We start from the raw sequence: 16,802 nt of genomic DNA, 5'->3' as shown, positions 1-16,802 counted from the left end.
AATAATTATTGATTGTTTTTAAACCGTGGCGCGCGGAAGAAAATTTAGTGGTGAATAAAGACAATAGAGTGTTTCTGTCGAGGAACTATTGGTCTGATAGTTACCCCTTGGAAATTTGATGTTCTTAAAACTAGCATATTTTTTTTAAGAACATCAAATTTCCGCGGGGCAACTATCAGCCGATAGTTCCTCGACAGAAACACTGTATTGTTTAACTAAGTATTTCGGTGTAGTGCAAAATTCTGTGATCTCGTTTCATAAGAACACTTAAAAAAGGAAGATAGATAAATTCAGTAATAACATACTGTATACACAAAGGAAAACGTGAAGCAACTGATAGTGCACACGCAAGTCGACTCAAAAAGGCACAGGGATAACTCAACAGTGGAAGATCGTAAACGCAGTATTTTAAATATAAATTAAAGTCCAGAGTTGACGAGGCAGTTTCGCTTTCGCATAACGGAAATTCCGAGATTTCGTCTGATACCATCGATGACAAAAGGAAGAGAGATAAATCTGGTAATTACACACTGTATACACGTTTTTCGAGGTGTGCGTTTTCGAGGAGTGCGGTCTGCGGTCTGCGGTCTGCGGTCTGCGGTCTGCGTTTACGAGGTCTGTGTTAACGAGAGACCTGAGAGAATATTGCTTAGTACGATTGTACCAAAAATGATTTCATATAGTAAACGTACAAACGTTAAAATTGCAATAGCGCTTGTGAATTCTATATTTGCGGCTAAAGTCAAGGACCAAGGAACGGAAATTCTGTGATCTCATTTGATAACGTCAATGACAAAAGAAAGATAGATAAATCTGGTAATTACAAAAAGGAAAACTGATGGTGCACAAGTCGACTCAAAAGGCACACGCATAACCTGTGCCAGACTGGTAACTCAACAGCGGAGAATCGTAAACGCGATATTTTCAATAACAGTTAAAGTCCTGTTTTACGTGGCAGTTTCGCTTTCGCATGGCTACAAAATTAAAGAAACGCCGCGGCCCAGCGCAAACTGTTGATGTAGGAGAAGTCAGTCGAAAAACCGATTAAAATAATTATTACGATCGAGTAAAAGCTCCATAGTAGTGCTTACCATTACAACCACCTACCACCCCTGCCTGAATAATAACACTCTTCCCTCACCCCTCCCTCAATACTAGTCGAATGCACCCACCCCTCCCTGAGTACTAAAGGTGTGCCTCCCCCCTTATAAAATGGTCCAAAAAATCGTCCAAAAAATCGTCAAAAAAATCGTCCAAAAATAGTCCAGATTGTCTTTATCTAACAAGATTGTCTTTATCTTACAAGATAAGGATATTCAGCTGAAGAACTTTCCTTATCACTTCACTTTTCCTTAGAACTTTCCTTATCACTTCAGATAAGTTCGAGGTAGTAACGATTATCTTGTCAACGTGAAGATAGGGCATAAGGAACCATAGGAGTGACATGCGCAGAAGCTGAATTTATCTTGAAAATGTCAATATTTTTTAAAAGTCAGTGGACTGTCCTTTTCCACCAGGGTACTAGTTTGTACTCACTGAGTAAAACAGAAATCGAGATGCGCTTGTTTTCGTGCCATTAGAATCTCTTGGTGAGACATCATTCCACGCTAATAAACCACCAACAGCCACACATTGAGAGATGAAGTAAACCAGAATCTGTCAACATTGATTTGCCCGTACTACTATTGACCAGACACACTTCCCCAAAAGTGATATTGGCGGTGCCGTATCTGCGTAACTTCTTTCAAAATTGTAATTGTATTAAACTAACAAAGAGATTTCTTCTTTCACGAAAGGATGGCCATAGCGTTGAAGTGATTCTTACCATCACATTTCTGTCCGTCTCCTTGAAAACCTCGCTCACAAGCACAGTTTCCTATGGAATCGCACGAAGCATTGGCACCACAGGTAACCCCTTCACATTTATCACGGGCTGCAAACGTTGAAAATGATGCGAAAATGACAAGATAAGGGGTCTTTCTTTCATAAAGTTAGTAAATCATTAAATATTTTCCGTGTTTTAGAATATTTTAAACAGTAATCGGATTAAAACTACTCAAGTCATTATTGCAAGCTAAGTCAAGTTATATCAGTCCAAATTGTGGTGTGTGAGGTTGACATTTGCTTGCAACCATGGCAGACGAACACCAAAAGATAAGCTTATTTAAGCAAGACGTAAAATAAAGCCGTACACCCCTAAATCAAACATGAAGGTCATATGAAGAAAGAAATTGTTTATCAGCTAGAAGAAGCCCTTGCTTGTTAAAGAAATTCTCGCTGTCAGCACCTTGGGAACAGTATGGATATACAGTATGGATATACAGTATGGATATACAGTATGGATATACAGTATGGGTACACAGTATGGATATACAGTATGGATATACAGTATGGATATACAGTATGGATATACAGTATGGATATACAGTATGGATATACAGTATGGATATACAGTATGGATATACAGTATGGATATACAGTATGGATATACAGTATGGATATACAGTATGGATATACTGTATACCCATATTGGGAACAGTATGGATATACAGTATGGATATATATGCAAAAACAAAACAAACGAAGATCAACAACAGAAGAAAATATGAGTACAGAACCTTCAGTGTTTAACTAAGAAGGATATGAAGGTAGTGTTAGGTGACTTACGAGAGCAGCTCTCTCCGTCGCCTTGGTATCCTGAATCACAGACACATTTCCTCGAGTTTTCCTCTGTATATAGGCACTTGGCATTCGAACTACATGTCACTCCCTCGCACGTACCATCAGCTACAAAAAGAGCCAAACTTTAAAGTACGAGTAAAAAAAAGAAAAAAAAAAACATGTATATCATTCATTGCCGTAAAAAGCCAGTCTAGAAATTTGATAAGCTCTCGTCGAAAGGGAACAGCAGTCAGCCTTGAAAGAAAATTTCGAAAACGGAGCCAGTTTCAAGGTCTGTGTTATGTGTATAGCACGGAAGAGAGTGTGGAACATGATTCTTTAAACGCTAACTCTATTGTAGACGAAATCAGGTGTTTGTAACTTTTATCCTATTTTAGAAACGGTCATTATCTATCGGCTGGAAAGGTCGGAGGATTTTGGTTGTGTCACTGCAAAATTTACCTATAAAGTCCCCCCTTTATACTCTGTTTGCGACAACTGATTCCCCCTCCGTTCCCTCTTCAAACCACGTGATCTCCCCCCCCCCCAAAAAAAAAATAACAAGTCATTCGTTAATCGACCTCGCCAGGTGATTGATTATGCCCTCAGTTCTCCAATTTGAGGGGACATTAATTCTGGATTAATACCCTTAGTATATAGAAGCCGATGAATAGAACATCCGTGTAAAACAAAAGGGACAGCTTATGATTGCACAACAGATTGAGTGCTTCCTTGGATTGTGTCAAAAAATTAAGGGGGGGGGACCTAGGCTAAAACACCTGGGCGAGGCTAAAATACTTACGTTCACAATTAAGTCCATCCCCCTGGAATCCTGGATTGCACTTGCATTGCCAAACAGCCACGCCCTTAACGCACTTTGCCTCTGGATGACATTTAGGACACTGAAATCCTGTTACGATAAAGAAAGAAATTCAATATCTAGGAAAGACATCAGTGTAACAAGCAAGAGAATCCTGACTGGGGGGAAAGGCACTATGTATCACAGCCACTAACCTTCGCATTTGACACCGTCACCTTGGTAACCATCGTTACAACGACACTTCTCAACACCGTTATCACTCACACATTTTGCTTTTGAGTGACAAGTCTCTTTTTGGAGCCCACACGGATTACCATTCCCTTGTAGGCCTTGAGCTGTGAAGAAAACCAAAATAATATTAGACTTTTGACCCCTAAAAGTGAATAACATTTAATTCATCTTTACAATATCACCACCGAATCACACATTAAGGTTCCAAGATCACATGATCACCAACAAAGAGAGAAAAAGTATGGAGAATCTACACTTTGATGTTAGATTGTAAAGGGTTCATTTCATCTACTACCGAAGACCAATGTCGCAATGCGACACGTAGTCGAGAAGGATCGAGGCTGCGTAAAGAAAACTGCTCTAACTGACGTTCGTGAGAATATCCAACAAAGTTTTGTACAGGAACTCAACATTCGAAGAATACTCCTCATCCGCTTTTAACCGCAACTCTTATGGCACCAGAGAGTCTAATTCATTTGCCCTCAATTGATCAAAACGTTATTGGACCGTACGTCTCCAAACTCAACTTTTTTTCAAAATTGCCATTCTGCCACCTTACATCATGACATAGTCGCTTGAAATAATGATTCAGACGACTTTTTTTTTATCAAAGAAAGCGACGAAGCATCGATAGTATCGCAGACGAATGGTTATTCAGCATTAACCTTAAGACTACAAACAATAAGTGATAAACATCGCTGCGGTTGATCACATGGCCACCGAACACAGGTCATGACATTTCCTTTGACTTATGAACTTACCGTCCGGCAGGGAAGCGTTGACGATATTAGAGAGGATGGCCACGGATGAATACTTTTGTTTGGAGTCATATTTGGTCAGCAGCACTCTGGACTCCACATCAAAGCTATAGAATCCATGGCCGCATCCTTTTAGCTCATCGTATTCGATAATTTGCTGGACTGAGAAGCCATAAGTTTCATCTCCGACTCGAAACGCGACAGATCCTATGGATTCCACTTTTCCACGGTCTTCGCGTCGATACACTACTTTGAAAGGTTCCATTCTGACGACAGAGTAAGGGTCGATGCTGGGAATTGATCCGTTTATCGTCGTATCCAAGGCATTAAGACGACCGCTGGGATTTTTACCCATGAACTTCTGAGTTATGCGTAATTCTTCACCTTTAAGAAAGAAAAACGTTATTTTACTTCTTTCTTCGTTCGTTCTTTCATCCATTTCTATATATCTATTTATTCAGCTTCACCAAACTCGCCGCTGATTCGAGGTGACCGCTTAACGTTTCACTGACTTATATTAACGATCAATGCATGAATTCCACTTTGAGTCGTAAGAAAGAAGAAAGAAGAGAGTCAACTGGACTTAACTGTTTGGATACTCTTCTGACTTCCACAGCTGGTGGTTTTGTGCTCTCAAAAAGAAAATTAAGTCGAGGTTGTGAAAATGAGCAGCAGAGCTACGAGTGGAGTTTCTCGACTCATCTTTTTCATGACTGTCTAGTTGCTCAAATCCTCCAAAGAACTATTTGATATGCAGGTATACATAATATCAATTTCTCACTACTACCGAAGAGAGAAACTTAAGGAAATTCATGAGGAGAATTGGCCCTTCGGTCTTAATAAAGTAAAGTGAAGTTTAACGCTTCTTTAACGAAAACATACCAGAGTCAAATGTAACAACTACACTTCTTTTAATCTTAGCTCCAACGACGCCGAATCCATTAGGAACGCCCTTGGCTTTCCTCACACCATACATCCAACCAACAGCATCAATTAACGGAGTAAGAATCTTCAAAAAGTGCACTAAAGCGGGCGGTGGGTTCCGCATCACTGCGTAGACACGACCATCTTTACTGATAGCGATAACATCTAGGGTGAGGCCATTGATTTCTACACTGTTTACACTCCCATAAAACTTCCCACTTAAACGAACTGTAGTGCCTGGAAAATAAAAAGCGAGAAATCTTCAAGTCAGTTAAACTGATTCAGTTTTGAAGGTTAATTGGTTGTTTAAGGTTATGGAAATTTTTTTTCCTCTCTTATTCATCGCTTAATTTGTTTTCATTACTTTCCTTTTATTGATTAACAATTCCAGATAAACTCAAGTGTAAGGAAGTATTCAACTTAATATCGGAAGCAATTCCCAGATAGCATTTACTTTGATTTGCTTCGCTCTGTTCCTGGTAAAACTATCGCCTCCATCACCCGATCAGATCGAAAACTACAGCCAATCGCAATATAAGCGCTCGCGTTTACCAGTTGGCTTGTTTTACTGTGGTTTCAGGTAGAATTTTCCTGGGATTCTATGCTGGTACTACGCCAGGCGATAACTTTTTTTCTTTTCTTTATGACACTTAGTACAGAAGTTTTTTTTTCCTTTTGTTGAGTGACGGTCGGGGAGGAGAACAGGGATTCGAGGCACACTATATTGTAAAGTAGGTAAGTTTCTAAAGAAACTGTGGTGCCAATAATTTGATTTTATTAACTCAGTTGATAGTATATGTTGGCAACTGAACAGAGTTTTCCAAACTGACAATCTGATCGTTAGCCCTTCGTCAGAGCGAATCACTCTGTAGCGTTTTATACATGGGATACCACATATAGTATTCGTCTTAATGGATAGCAAAGCTTAAACATAGGGGAAGGTGAAGTGCAAAGAAAAAACTATACAAATTTGTTTCATTGACTGGTTGCAACATTACCTTCCTTCACACAGTCAACACCATTTCCAAAGTAACCATCGTTGCATTGGCAACAGAAACCTGGCGCGATATTCTTACATATAGCATTTGGATGGCATCGGGCTACTCCGTCTTCGCATTCATCGATATCTTTAGAAAACAAACTCAATATATTTGTAATTCAGATATTCTAATAGATAACTAAGCAGGCCAAAAATAATGTAATGACAACGCATATACTGGTGTAACAACAAAATACCAGGGATATTGCACGCTCACCAGCATTTCTTTCAGAATTCTCATCAGCAGACAAGATGGAGCTAGCAACAGCGTAAAACAGCGAAACAGAGTTTTTTCCACCACAGAAATCCTCCTCATTTACAACACATCGTACTTTACAAGACGAGGTTGGCAATTTCTGCAGCCCCCAAAACTCTTTGTCGCCCATACAGGCACATTCGTTGCCGTCATGGAGCGCCGCATACTTTTGGTTTCTCTGGTGGCAGAGAATCATGCATGACCGAATACCCACTCCGCGCCATATTTGACTCGTGTTTCGAGATGAAATGTAACCGTGTACTTTGAAACATCCTTGGAAATCTGAAAGTAGGAAGGATTTTAAAAGTTTAGCCAAAAAATTTGTTAAAAAGTAAAAAAAAAAACAAAGAAAGCTTGAGATTTACACACTTCAGAGATCTAGCATAGCATCGTTCTCTCTTTTAGCTTAGAATCAAAATTTTCACCACAAGTGAGATAAGGAGGGAAATCCTTTTCTGCTTTCAAGGTCTAAAGGTCAATTTTACTTTCACATTTAAAACGAGTAAGACGTTTGCTCGTATATTCGATACTTACACTGGTCAGGTATGAAAAAGCGCGATATTTTCGAGTTCTTAGGGCTGTAGCTATCCGCTGCATCCACATTCAAGGTTCCCATGTTTTTCCAACCAATTTTGAATATCCATTGTCCTGCATGCTGTACGTTGGACTTTTCAAACAAGAATGTGACTTCTTCGGTTCCTGAACCGGGCAATAGATATGTCCTAAAAAATACAAGTTGAAGATACTATGACAAAATAAAGAAAATAAGGAAGAGACAAATAGTCAAACAACTCGACTATTTCGTTTTCTTGAGAGCTACGAATAAAATAAAGATCGAATTTTCATCACAGCCGCATTAAAAAAAAAAAAAAAAAAAAAAAAAATCCTCCAACATCTCGAGCTTCAAGATAAATTTAAAGGGCTTGAAACGATGGGAAGCTCCTCGTATACTTTTCTTGATCTGCTTTGGTTAGAGTACTTCGTTTGAACTAGAACTTAGATCGAGTTGATCTTATAGTCTGATCGTAAGGGCATATACTTACATATAAACATATATGACTTTATCTTATTTAGAATGTACAGACAAATGTGTAGCTTAGTAGCTAATACCTCCGAGGGCGGTCTTGAAAAAGGCAGGCGATGACCTGGTTTACAGTGGAGAGTTCAAGGTACATTTCATGGGAACTAAACCGTCAATTTAAAGCTATTCTATTGGACTCAAGATTTTAAAAGTACTATTTGCGATTGGTCAGTTTTTTTTTTTTTTTTTTTTCCGTCAGTAGGCCCTTTTAATGTTTTTTTTGTTGTTGTCATTGTTGGTTTGTTTTGTTTTTTTTATGCGCGGGGGTTTTTCTGTCTCTGTACCACGTGGTGTGGCTGATTCAGTTTCTTTGGTTCCCATAATTTCAATAGTAAGATACGATCCCGAGTTACATTAATGGTTTATAAGCGGGTGCAAAATTTCAGCTGGTAACCATTACTTATAATATTTTGGGTGTTGTCTGTGAGTAAAATGAGTGCATGTACCTCACTAGGTCCCCCGCACTGAAGCCGACCTGTGCATCACGATATCTTTTGCCCTGGTACCGTACATGATAGCCTTTGATCCACTGTAAGCCATCGTCTTTGTAGTTAAACACACTAAACGTATTTATCTCGTCTGTTATGAGAACAACTTGAAATGTGTTCGTCTGCAAAATCGGACGACAGTACCCAGTGTTAACCCCTTAACCCTAAAAGAATGACCGACATCTAATTCCTCGCTACAGTACCATCCTTGAATCAGATGAATCAGATATACAAAGGTCACTAGAATAAAGGAAGTGATCGCATGTATATTCTATAAGTTCCTAATTTTCAAACAAATTCTCCTTTTCAGAATCAAAGGAAATGGAGAGACAAGAGTGTGGAGAATATAAATAGAGGATATTACACAGCCGCGCGGGGACAAAAATTTTATCTTCGAGTGCTGTAAGCATCTCTCACTCGCTCGCTTCACTCACTCGTGAGTGATACTTTCAGCACGAGAAGATAAAATTTGTATACCCAAGCAGCCATGTAATGTTATGTTTATTTTATAGATACTGATGAAATTTCCACATAAAACACTACTTTTTTTAATCATTTTCCAAGCAGCAAAATACTGCAATTAAAGTGGTCACCTATCACAAAATGTTGTGAAAACCGGATATAAAGTTATAAAGGAAAAATAAAGACAATAATACTTATATTTTCTGTTCCAAAAAGTCAAAATTCGAATAAAAAAAGTAGTATAATCATGTTAGTAACTATGGCGACACCAGTATCCTCACATAGTATCTTCACCGCGTATGATGAAGATATGATTTTTTAAGTAAAATAAAAAATCCTGGTATTTCATCAGTAGCTATATAACAAATATATCTATGTTAGGTGTAAAGAGTTAACAAAATAATAAAAAAAAACAAAACATGGTTTAGTTTGGCTTTTTAAGAGGAAATTTTTTTTTGCTTTGCCATGCGATTTTGTTTTCCTTTTACTGAATCGTTCTAATCCTTAATACAGACAACTGGTAAACCTTCACAGACCTAATTTTTTAAAATAAACTTCGGGAAATTGTTTTGAAGCTGTTTTTACCTGGTTGGTAAGTTTTCCATCCGCGGAACGCTGTACAACATCCTTCCATGTAGAGATAACGACACCTTTAGCTAGAAATCCCTCATTATTGATAAAACTAGATCGAACATATTTTGAAGCTTTCTTTAATATAGTTTCATTCCTTGTCTGTCTAAAAAATATTGCACTGGAATCTACCAGGGCCACAGGTGAATAAAACACTGCAATGGATGGCGTAGAAGGAGGAAATGGGTATCTCCTGTGTCTTTCCTCGGAGAAAGTATGTTTTCCAAGGGTAATAATTCCATCGGTGTATACCTGATGAAAATTAATACATAGTGACCTGTGTTATCTTCAGTGCGGTAACTCCCTTAGGTGACCAATTTAACAAGCCGGAATCTTATCTTTATAATATTTACCCCTTCAACTCCCAGAGGTGGTCAACGTGTAACTTCTCCCTATTATAGCCATACATTATCCAGAAAACACGTAATGAGAATACTCAAACTTATCAGGTACAAGCTATCTTTATCTAACACCAAATTCTTGTAACTAATATACACAGAAATGTGTAACAGCTAGAGGGGAGAATTAACAAGCAGATCTTGGAAGTTAAAAGTTTAAACATTATCAAGTAGACGAGTGGTTGAATAGGAATCAGAGAGTGTTCTTCAGCTTGCGAAGAAAGTCCTGACCTATAGCCTGGGGCTAATTGATTTTCCACTTGGGGTAATGGCTTGACTCATATCTCGCCCTAAGGGAAAGCTACAAAATTTCATTCTCCTGTCCGCAGATGAGGAAAGGTCAGTAAAAAGAACCCTGGGTCTAGTTGACAATGTTACCAACTTGCACGAAGGTCAAGCGGTAAAATCGGTCTTATTCCCAAACTCTCTAACCTACTTTACAAGGAAAGATGTCGGAGCTAGATGTGGAAGTCATGAATCGAACTTTAGTGGTGGAAGGTAAAGGAAAATAGAACTTATAGTGGTAAAGATAAATATATGTAGCTTCTATCATTACGATGTGCTAACTAGATTGAGCTTTGGACATCTATTCGGTGCGGGCGCTTCTTTGGACGAAAAATTAGGGGTTTTTGTGGCCTCTTGAAGACGTCTTTCAAGAGGAGTAGGTTAGGCAAATGTTAAGTTCAGCTGTCTGCTTAATGTACTTATCCAAGAAATTTTTACTCGCTTAGCTGGTTCTTAAAGGATGCGTGGACTGCGAAAGAAAAACAATGCTACAATTTTTAAATTTTGTTGAATGTAAAGCATTCATGAGTCAAGTACTCTTAATCGACGCAAGATAAGCCATTACTGATGTGCGTGACCAGTTGTAAATCGTTTGCATACTTCGCAAGGATAAAGCAACTTGATTTTCACCACAGAGGGCCTTTCGATAGTCTTCAGTTATCACTGAGAGAAAAAGCGAGAAAATGTGTATTTTGCAAAGAGATTCTACTCCAGTGAAAATAAACCACGCCATTTCTTGTTCTGATCAGCTTAAAGATCAAGATAATCACCTTTTCTTTCAACCGATCACCATCAACGAGATCAGAAAGAGACACATTAAAGCCGACTACAAGCTGCAATTTTCAAAAGGTCATGAGTACTTTATATTTCAGTAGCCTGAGAAAAGCAGCCGTCCCTTCGCTCCCTTCTTTTCCACGCGAAAATCTCTATAATAAATCGTTTCGCGGTCTCCCATTGAGTAAGAACTCGGTGTGATTGGAAACTCGCGGGAATTTTTCTGCCAAAACTGCCCACCCACGAACATCGCAAAGACAAACCTCTTTTTGTACGGTTGATTTGTAAGGCCTCCCGCGATTCGGACAGGCAAACAGTTTACTTTACTGATAACCCGGGCTGCGTTTGTCAAATCGTCGGCATCGTGGAATTTACTCAAAATGTCTCTATGCTTCATCAACGTATAAACGTCAGGTTGTTGGAGTTCAATTGAATCACCGTCAACGATTAAATGTAGTTAAAATTAATGCAATTGTGAATAAACCACTCGGTAGTTTCGTAATTTTCCAGGTAACTGATTTACGTTTAAACAGAGTGTTGAAAATCTTCAGCAGTTCTTGTGAAAAGGCTTGACTTGGTGCACTTCTCATTTCTTTTATACAGGAAAAGTGGACCTATGGAATCCACCAAAAGGTCTTGGGATGCGATATAAGCCATCATGTTTGATTTCCTCTCAAAACAGTTGACGGCTCGTCAAAGGCAAGGAGCTATCTTTAACACAAAACAGCTTTTTACGAGTCATTAGCGCAAATTCCTCCATTATCAGATTTATTAGTTAAACAGCCAGACTTCTCGCCTTTAAGCTGAGAAAAAATCGACACCGGGATAAGCAGCACTGAGATATATAAGTGGTTAACAAGGGGGCGATTTAGAAAGGTCCGCAAAATACATTAGGAGGGTGTTGCTGAAATACCTCGCGCAAGATTCCACAACATCAGATAACTTTGATGTTGGCTTCGTCGCCAAAAACTCAGTGAGCCACCAGATAAGTCCAAATAATCGTTTTTAAGTTTTCTTACCCGTAGATCGTTGTAGTCTTGGTTGTAAAACGAGTAGGTAGAGTAGAGGTTAAACACATCACCAAACATATGCTTTCTGTCTGGAATCTTAACATCCCCGGTTCCTTCGCCAAAAGGAAAGAAATCCTCGAGAGGTACACTGCTCGCGCAGGCGAGCAAATGCAGCAAGAGGGTGATCGAAAGCATGGCAGGGAATTGTACGATTCGCTTCTACTCTGTGGTCAAACTAGGAGCGCGCCGAGCATCTGAAAAGCGCGCGAGGCGGTTGTGTAAATGGACACTAGATCGATTTATATGCGTGTTGAATGAACTTAGGGCATGGGGAGGGGCATCGTTTGCACACAATCAAGTTGACAGGAAACAAACAAGCCAACACTCATTAGTTCATTGACGCTAGTTAGATGAACTCTGAGCAATTTGAAGGGTTTCACGGAAAAGTCAGTTGTCGCGAAGTAGCGACACCATGTCGCTAAAACATGATTATCAGGAATTAAGAGGATGAAGAGGACTCAGTTAGGCAAGATGGGTTCCTGTTTTATAACTCATGATCAGTCCACTTCACTACGGTTACAAACGAATAAACGAATACGAAAGGTCCGAGAAATATTGCGAAACGTGAGTGAATGTTGTAAAAAGGGTTAGCAATTTAATCGCTTAGCTCCTTCTGTTTGCTCGATTCCATTTGGCGGTCTCTTCATTTCCGGTTGTTTCCCTCGAATAAAAGATGGTTGTTAACGATCTCAGTCATATCTTGGGACCCTAGAATTAACCAATGAGATTTTCAATCTTCCCTTAAATGAGTGACATCGTTATGATAGAGTGCATTAGAATTCCCTGCAGTAGAAAGTCAAAATGTTCAAGCTTCACTCCAATTCGTTCGGTACGTTCTTTAAAGTTTTAGCATTGTAATGCATACAATTAAAACCGACTTCTGGTGTTGATTTGAGAACATCAAGGTCATGTTGTTTATATCCGGTAAATTTCCTGTTGAAAAGGGGAATTTTGCGCCAACGCAGCAAGGGTTTGATTCAAAGAGGCAGGTTGCAAGTAATTGCAAGTTATGATATTTCATTTTGTATTAACCAGCCATAGAAAAATTTGTTTCTCGGATATTTAGTGACATTTTAACCATGTTGTGGGCCAGTAAACTACCTCTTTATTTCTATTAAACGCGCACCTCGCGGGTTAAAAAAGCAACAGCCTCTTGGGTAACAGACAGTGGCGCATATCAATTGATTCGCAGGCGAGAGCTAATAGATAATGCACGAATTCAGCGAAAGAAAGTGTGCAAACTATTCGTAGATTACTGGTAATATCATCCTAAAAATATCTTTCGCAAGCGACAAGCATAGAGAGAATAGTTGGAAAACATGTGGCTGTTAGACAGGTTGCAATGGTGCCCTCTTGCTACAGGTCATCATGCATCCTCACATGTCAATGATTTTTTCTTTGATGAGATTGGTTCTAGATTCTTCGGCTTCAGTCAGAACGTGCTCCTGAGGAAAACAAGAGAAATGGCTGGAAGAAGCGAAGACTTTATTCCAGTAGTCTGTGTTCGACCATGGGCGTGATTTATGTCCAATTCTAACTCTTCGATACTCTTAATCCGATCAGTACTTCTCCTTTTACAAAAAATAAAAATGTAAAGAAAGAACAAGGCTAATATCCAGCCATCCGACCTAACAAGTTTGGTCAATAAAGGATTTACTATGTGGCCAAAATATTTCGCTTAAATGAGTGGGCAAGATAGGCACATCTTGCCCGCTCATTTAGCTAATTAGCACACAGGATTCCCTTCATATTACCCACGGGATCTGCCAGCTTTATAATGAATAACTTCTTTATCAGCTCGTAGAGCGGGTGAGTTTTTATTTTTCTTCGGAAACCGCTTTGACGACTAGCTAAGTCAGGTGTATCGAAATCAAAGTAAAATAATTGGAAAGTCATTATAAAAAGGCATATTTTTTATTATTATTTCACATCAAGAGATCTTGATGAAATCTTCTTCACATGATTTTTCTACCGGTAGCCTAACAGACTGATATTATCGATAAAAGCTGGAATTTTCAAGAGAGTTTTTGTAGTACTTAAGGTACCCTTACCAAGACTTATCGTTATTAACCTGTTGATAAGATTAGTGATCGTCGAAACCGCTGTCTTTACCACCAACAACTGTCCCAGGACTACTCACCCGGGCGATCGGACTATACTACTCCCGTGGGTTCAAACCATTTACTGTAATAAGATCATCCGAGCGATCAGACTATACTTTAACATGTTACCCCGGCTCAAACCATTTACAGTACTGATAAGGTCACTTAGGCGACTAGACAAAACTTTAATACGTTACCCCGGGTTCAAACCATTTACTGTAATATGATTAAGATGTCTATAAAAGATATAAATGCTGTCTGCGTGCCAGCCGAGTGGTTTTTCCCATAAGTGTCGAGACCTGAATCAGTCGAATAAAAACATAACTCGTAGATAATAGACTTACCTAAAAAATGAGAACTAGAAACTGTAACTCTTGTAGTGCGTTAGTGACTGTATAAAATTCGCGATGTTCAGTGATCGGGAAATCATGATATTTAAGTGTCACTCATCGAACGAGTTAGATAGTGGGAAATGTCTTCCTTTCACCCATAACGTCGATAGAATGATATCACAACCAAAGTGATCCCTTATTCCTTTGAGTCCCAACAGTGACCAAGACATAGTTTCTCATTACAATATCAATACCATTTCAAGCAGAAAAGTGACGAGAATGTACAAAAATATAAATCAAGTGACTATTGGTTGATCCAATGCCAAACTCTTCAAACTAACATCATAAGAAATAGAAGACAGTAAGCAGAATTATTAATGAGATCTCAAGAGTTAAGGAGTACCTCCGCAATTGTCATCTATCACATAATTTCCACTTATACCGCAAAAAGTCTACATCGGTGAAAATTAAGGGGAAAACACCTTTGTGACGCAGAAGGGAAGGACTGAGACTCGTCTAAACTGAAGCAGTCGCCAGTCATTGGAATCTGTAATCTCCGTAATTATTCTTTGCATCACAAAGCAGTTTGCAACCTTTTTTTGCATCTAGCTATGAAGTTCAGAAAGTCGACGATAGGTGCCATAATTTTGTCTAAATAGCCAGAAATAAGTTGGGCAAGGCAGTTATAGGTAGAAACGAAACTTCAGGTAGGCCATTTGATCAACCTGGTGCCATTTTGGCACAGGAAAGAAGGACACTGTTTGAGATATTTTAGATCTTAGCTACATAATGAAGTTGTTGAGAAGATCACGTTTCCAAGCCGTCCTCTGCGCTCTTTAGTTACAAGTAGTTGCCTTTGTATAGCAAACGTATAATTTTATTCCTGAAAGTTCAATCATTTTTATGTAATGTGTATGGGGTGGTTTATTGAATTGTTCAAGTGGAAAACAACATCGACAACAGGCTGTTTTATAGCAAACTTAACTACAGTTTGTTGGAGCCTGGAAAAAGATTCTTTATTGGGGTTGAGATATCAATAAACGGTCCAACACAACTCGTGAATCTTCATGATCATTATTATTTTTGTTTATTTTTAACATCACGATTTAAATCAGTTGGTATAGTCATAAATAATTATCATGATCATTCTTATCCTGAAAGTGGGCTTTCGGTAGTTAACTTCTCGCGGGTATAGCTCTACTCCATAAATATTATTTGAGTGATCCGCCGCAAGTACGACTGCATTTTGTACAGTAGTCTATAACGACAGCTCTTTTGCTGGACTCCTGAAAAACAGAAACAGGAGAGGGAAAATTGACAATATTAACGCAGTTGTAGTATAGATCGGTGATACAACAGAGACCTTGGTCTAAGACATATTGTCTTTTCATCTTAAGATGCTTTTTGTTTGTTTGTTATTGTTGGCGTGGTGGTAGTAAGGGGAAATGAGCGAATTTCTCCCTTTCCAACTCTTTTTAGTCCGATCGCCCGTCCTTTACTGTGAAACATTGAAGATTAATCCAGTACGAATGTTTGTTCCTTTTCATTTCTCCTTGGCTTCCCTCCCTTTCGGTTCCTCCCCCCTCCCTTGTCCGCTCTCCATCCCGTCGGGCTCCTTCCGACCCACCCTAGGTTTCAAATCTATACCATTTGGGTAAGAAAAAAGTGATTCTGAGAATCACTTTGTAAATGAAATAAAGAAAACAAAAAGGTCTTAAAAAAATGTTCAAAAAAACTAAATTCAGCCATGGTAATGAAAGGAAACTGGGATTAACACAATAACTATCAAGAACAGAATACTTATTTAGGTTGCGAGTGTGTGTTATTTTCAGCTTTCAAGGTTGCACTACTTGACCTCTGAAAGAAGAGTATTTACCAACACATATCCCTAAGATCAGGGTGACCGCGAAAGAAAAGCATGCAGCACCACAGTAACTTGCCGGCCGTTATATTTCTGAGTTCTGCCTCCCAAAATATTCCTGATCGCAACTAGGGCTGAGTGGAGAAATATTCAAGAGTTTTTTTTTTCCCTTTCACCAAATAGGCGGGTGTCTAACGTTTAAACTAGAGCTTCTTAAATCAGTCGCTCTCGCGATAATGAAGTCTGGCAGAGTAGGAGAAATTTGTCTTAAGAGAAATCAGTGTATTACAGTATCATATATCTGTTCGGTTTCTTTGTCTCTGTATCAACTGATTATGGAGAACTACGAGAATAAAAGGGAAAACTTGAATGCAGTTTTGTCGAGTACTAACCTCGGCATCTGTCTCAAAAGAGTTTTGCCTTTTTCCCTTGGGCGGTATTCCGCCAGGCCTTGGCAATCCGGCAGAAATTCCTCTCACTTGGACAGTGAAGGAAGCCAACAAAATGAAAACGGTGAACGATAAGACAAAGGTACCTTTCTTCATTTCTGCGAAACGTGGTTGTAGAGAGGACGAGCTGCACTGCAAACCTGGTCAATCTCAGCAACTGATTGGTGTTTCTCTTTTCGAA

General features: G+C 39.0%; 1 protein-coding gene and 1 long non-coding RNA gene across 2 annotated transcripts in view; both read right to left on the bottom strand.

The window, feature by feature from the left end:
• Positions 1-12,083, bottom strand: part of LOC111329836 (uncharacterized) — a 62,226-nt gene extending 50,143 nt beyond the window's left edge. The window contains 12 exon segments of the mRNA XM_088725220.1: positions 1,826-1,933; positions 2,668-2,787; positions 3,464-3,571; positions 3,676-3,816; positions 4,474-4,854; positions 5,353-5,631; positions 6,393-6,521; positions 6,651-6,971; positions 7,224-7,411; positions 8,217-8,380; positions 9,306-9,602; positions 11,827-12,083. Of these exon segments, the coding sequence (XP_088581346.1) occupies positions 1,826-1,933; positions 2,668-2,787; positions 3,464-3,571; positions 3,676-3,816; positions 4,474-4,854; positions 5,353-5,631; positions 6,393-6,521; positions 6,651-6,971; positions 7,224-7,411; positions 8,217-8,380; positions 9,306-9,602; positions 11,827-12,012 (2,422 nt within the window). The 5' untranslated portion in view covers positions 12,013-12,083.
• A 3,298-nt stretch (positions 12,084-15,381) lies between these two features.
• LOC111329845 (uncharacterized) lies at positions 15,382-16,802 on the bottom strand. Its single transcript, XR_002694751.2, has 2 exons — positions 16,565-16,802; positions 15,382-15,597 (listed from the first exon to the last, which is right to left on the bottom strand). It is a non-coding gene; the product is annotated as an uncharacterized LOC111329845 (long non-coding RNA).

The sequence above is a fragment of the Stylophora pistillata genome, chromosome 6 (genome assembly GCF_964205215.1).
Source record: "Stylophora pistillata chromosome 6, jaStyPist1.2, whole genome shotgun sequence".
Classification (NCBI taxonomy): Eukaryota; Metazoa; Cnidaria; class Anthozoa; order Scleractinia; family Pocilloporidae; genus Stylophora; species Stylophora pistillata.
This window is presented reverse-complemented; position numbering and strand designations above follow the sequence as displayed.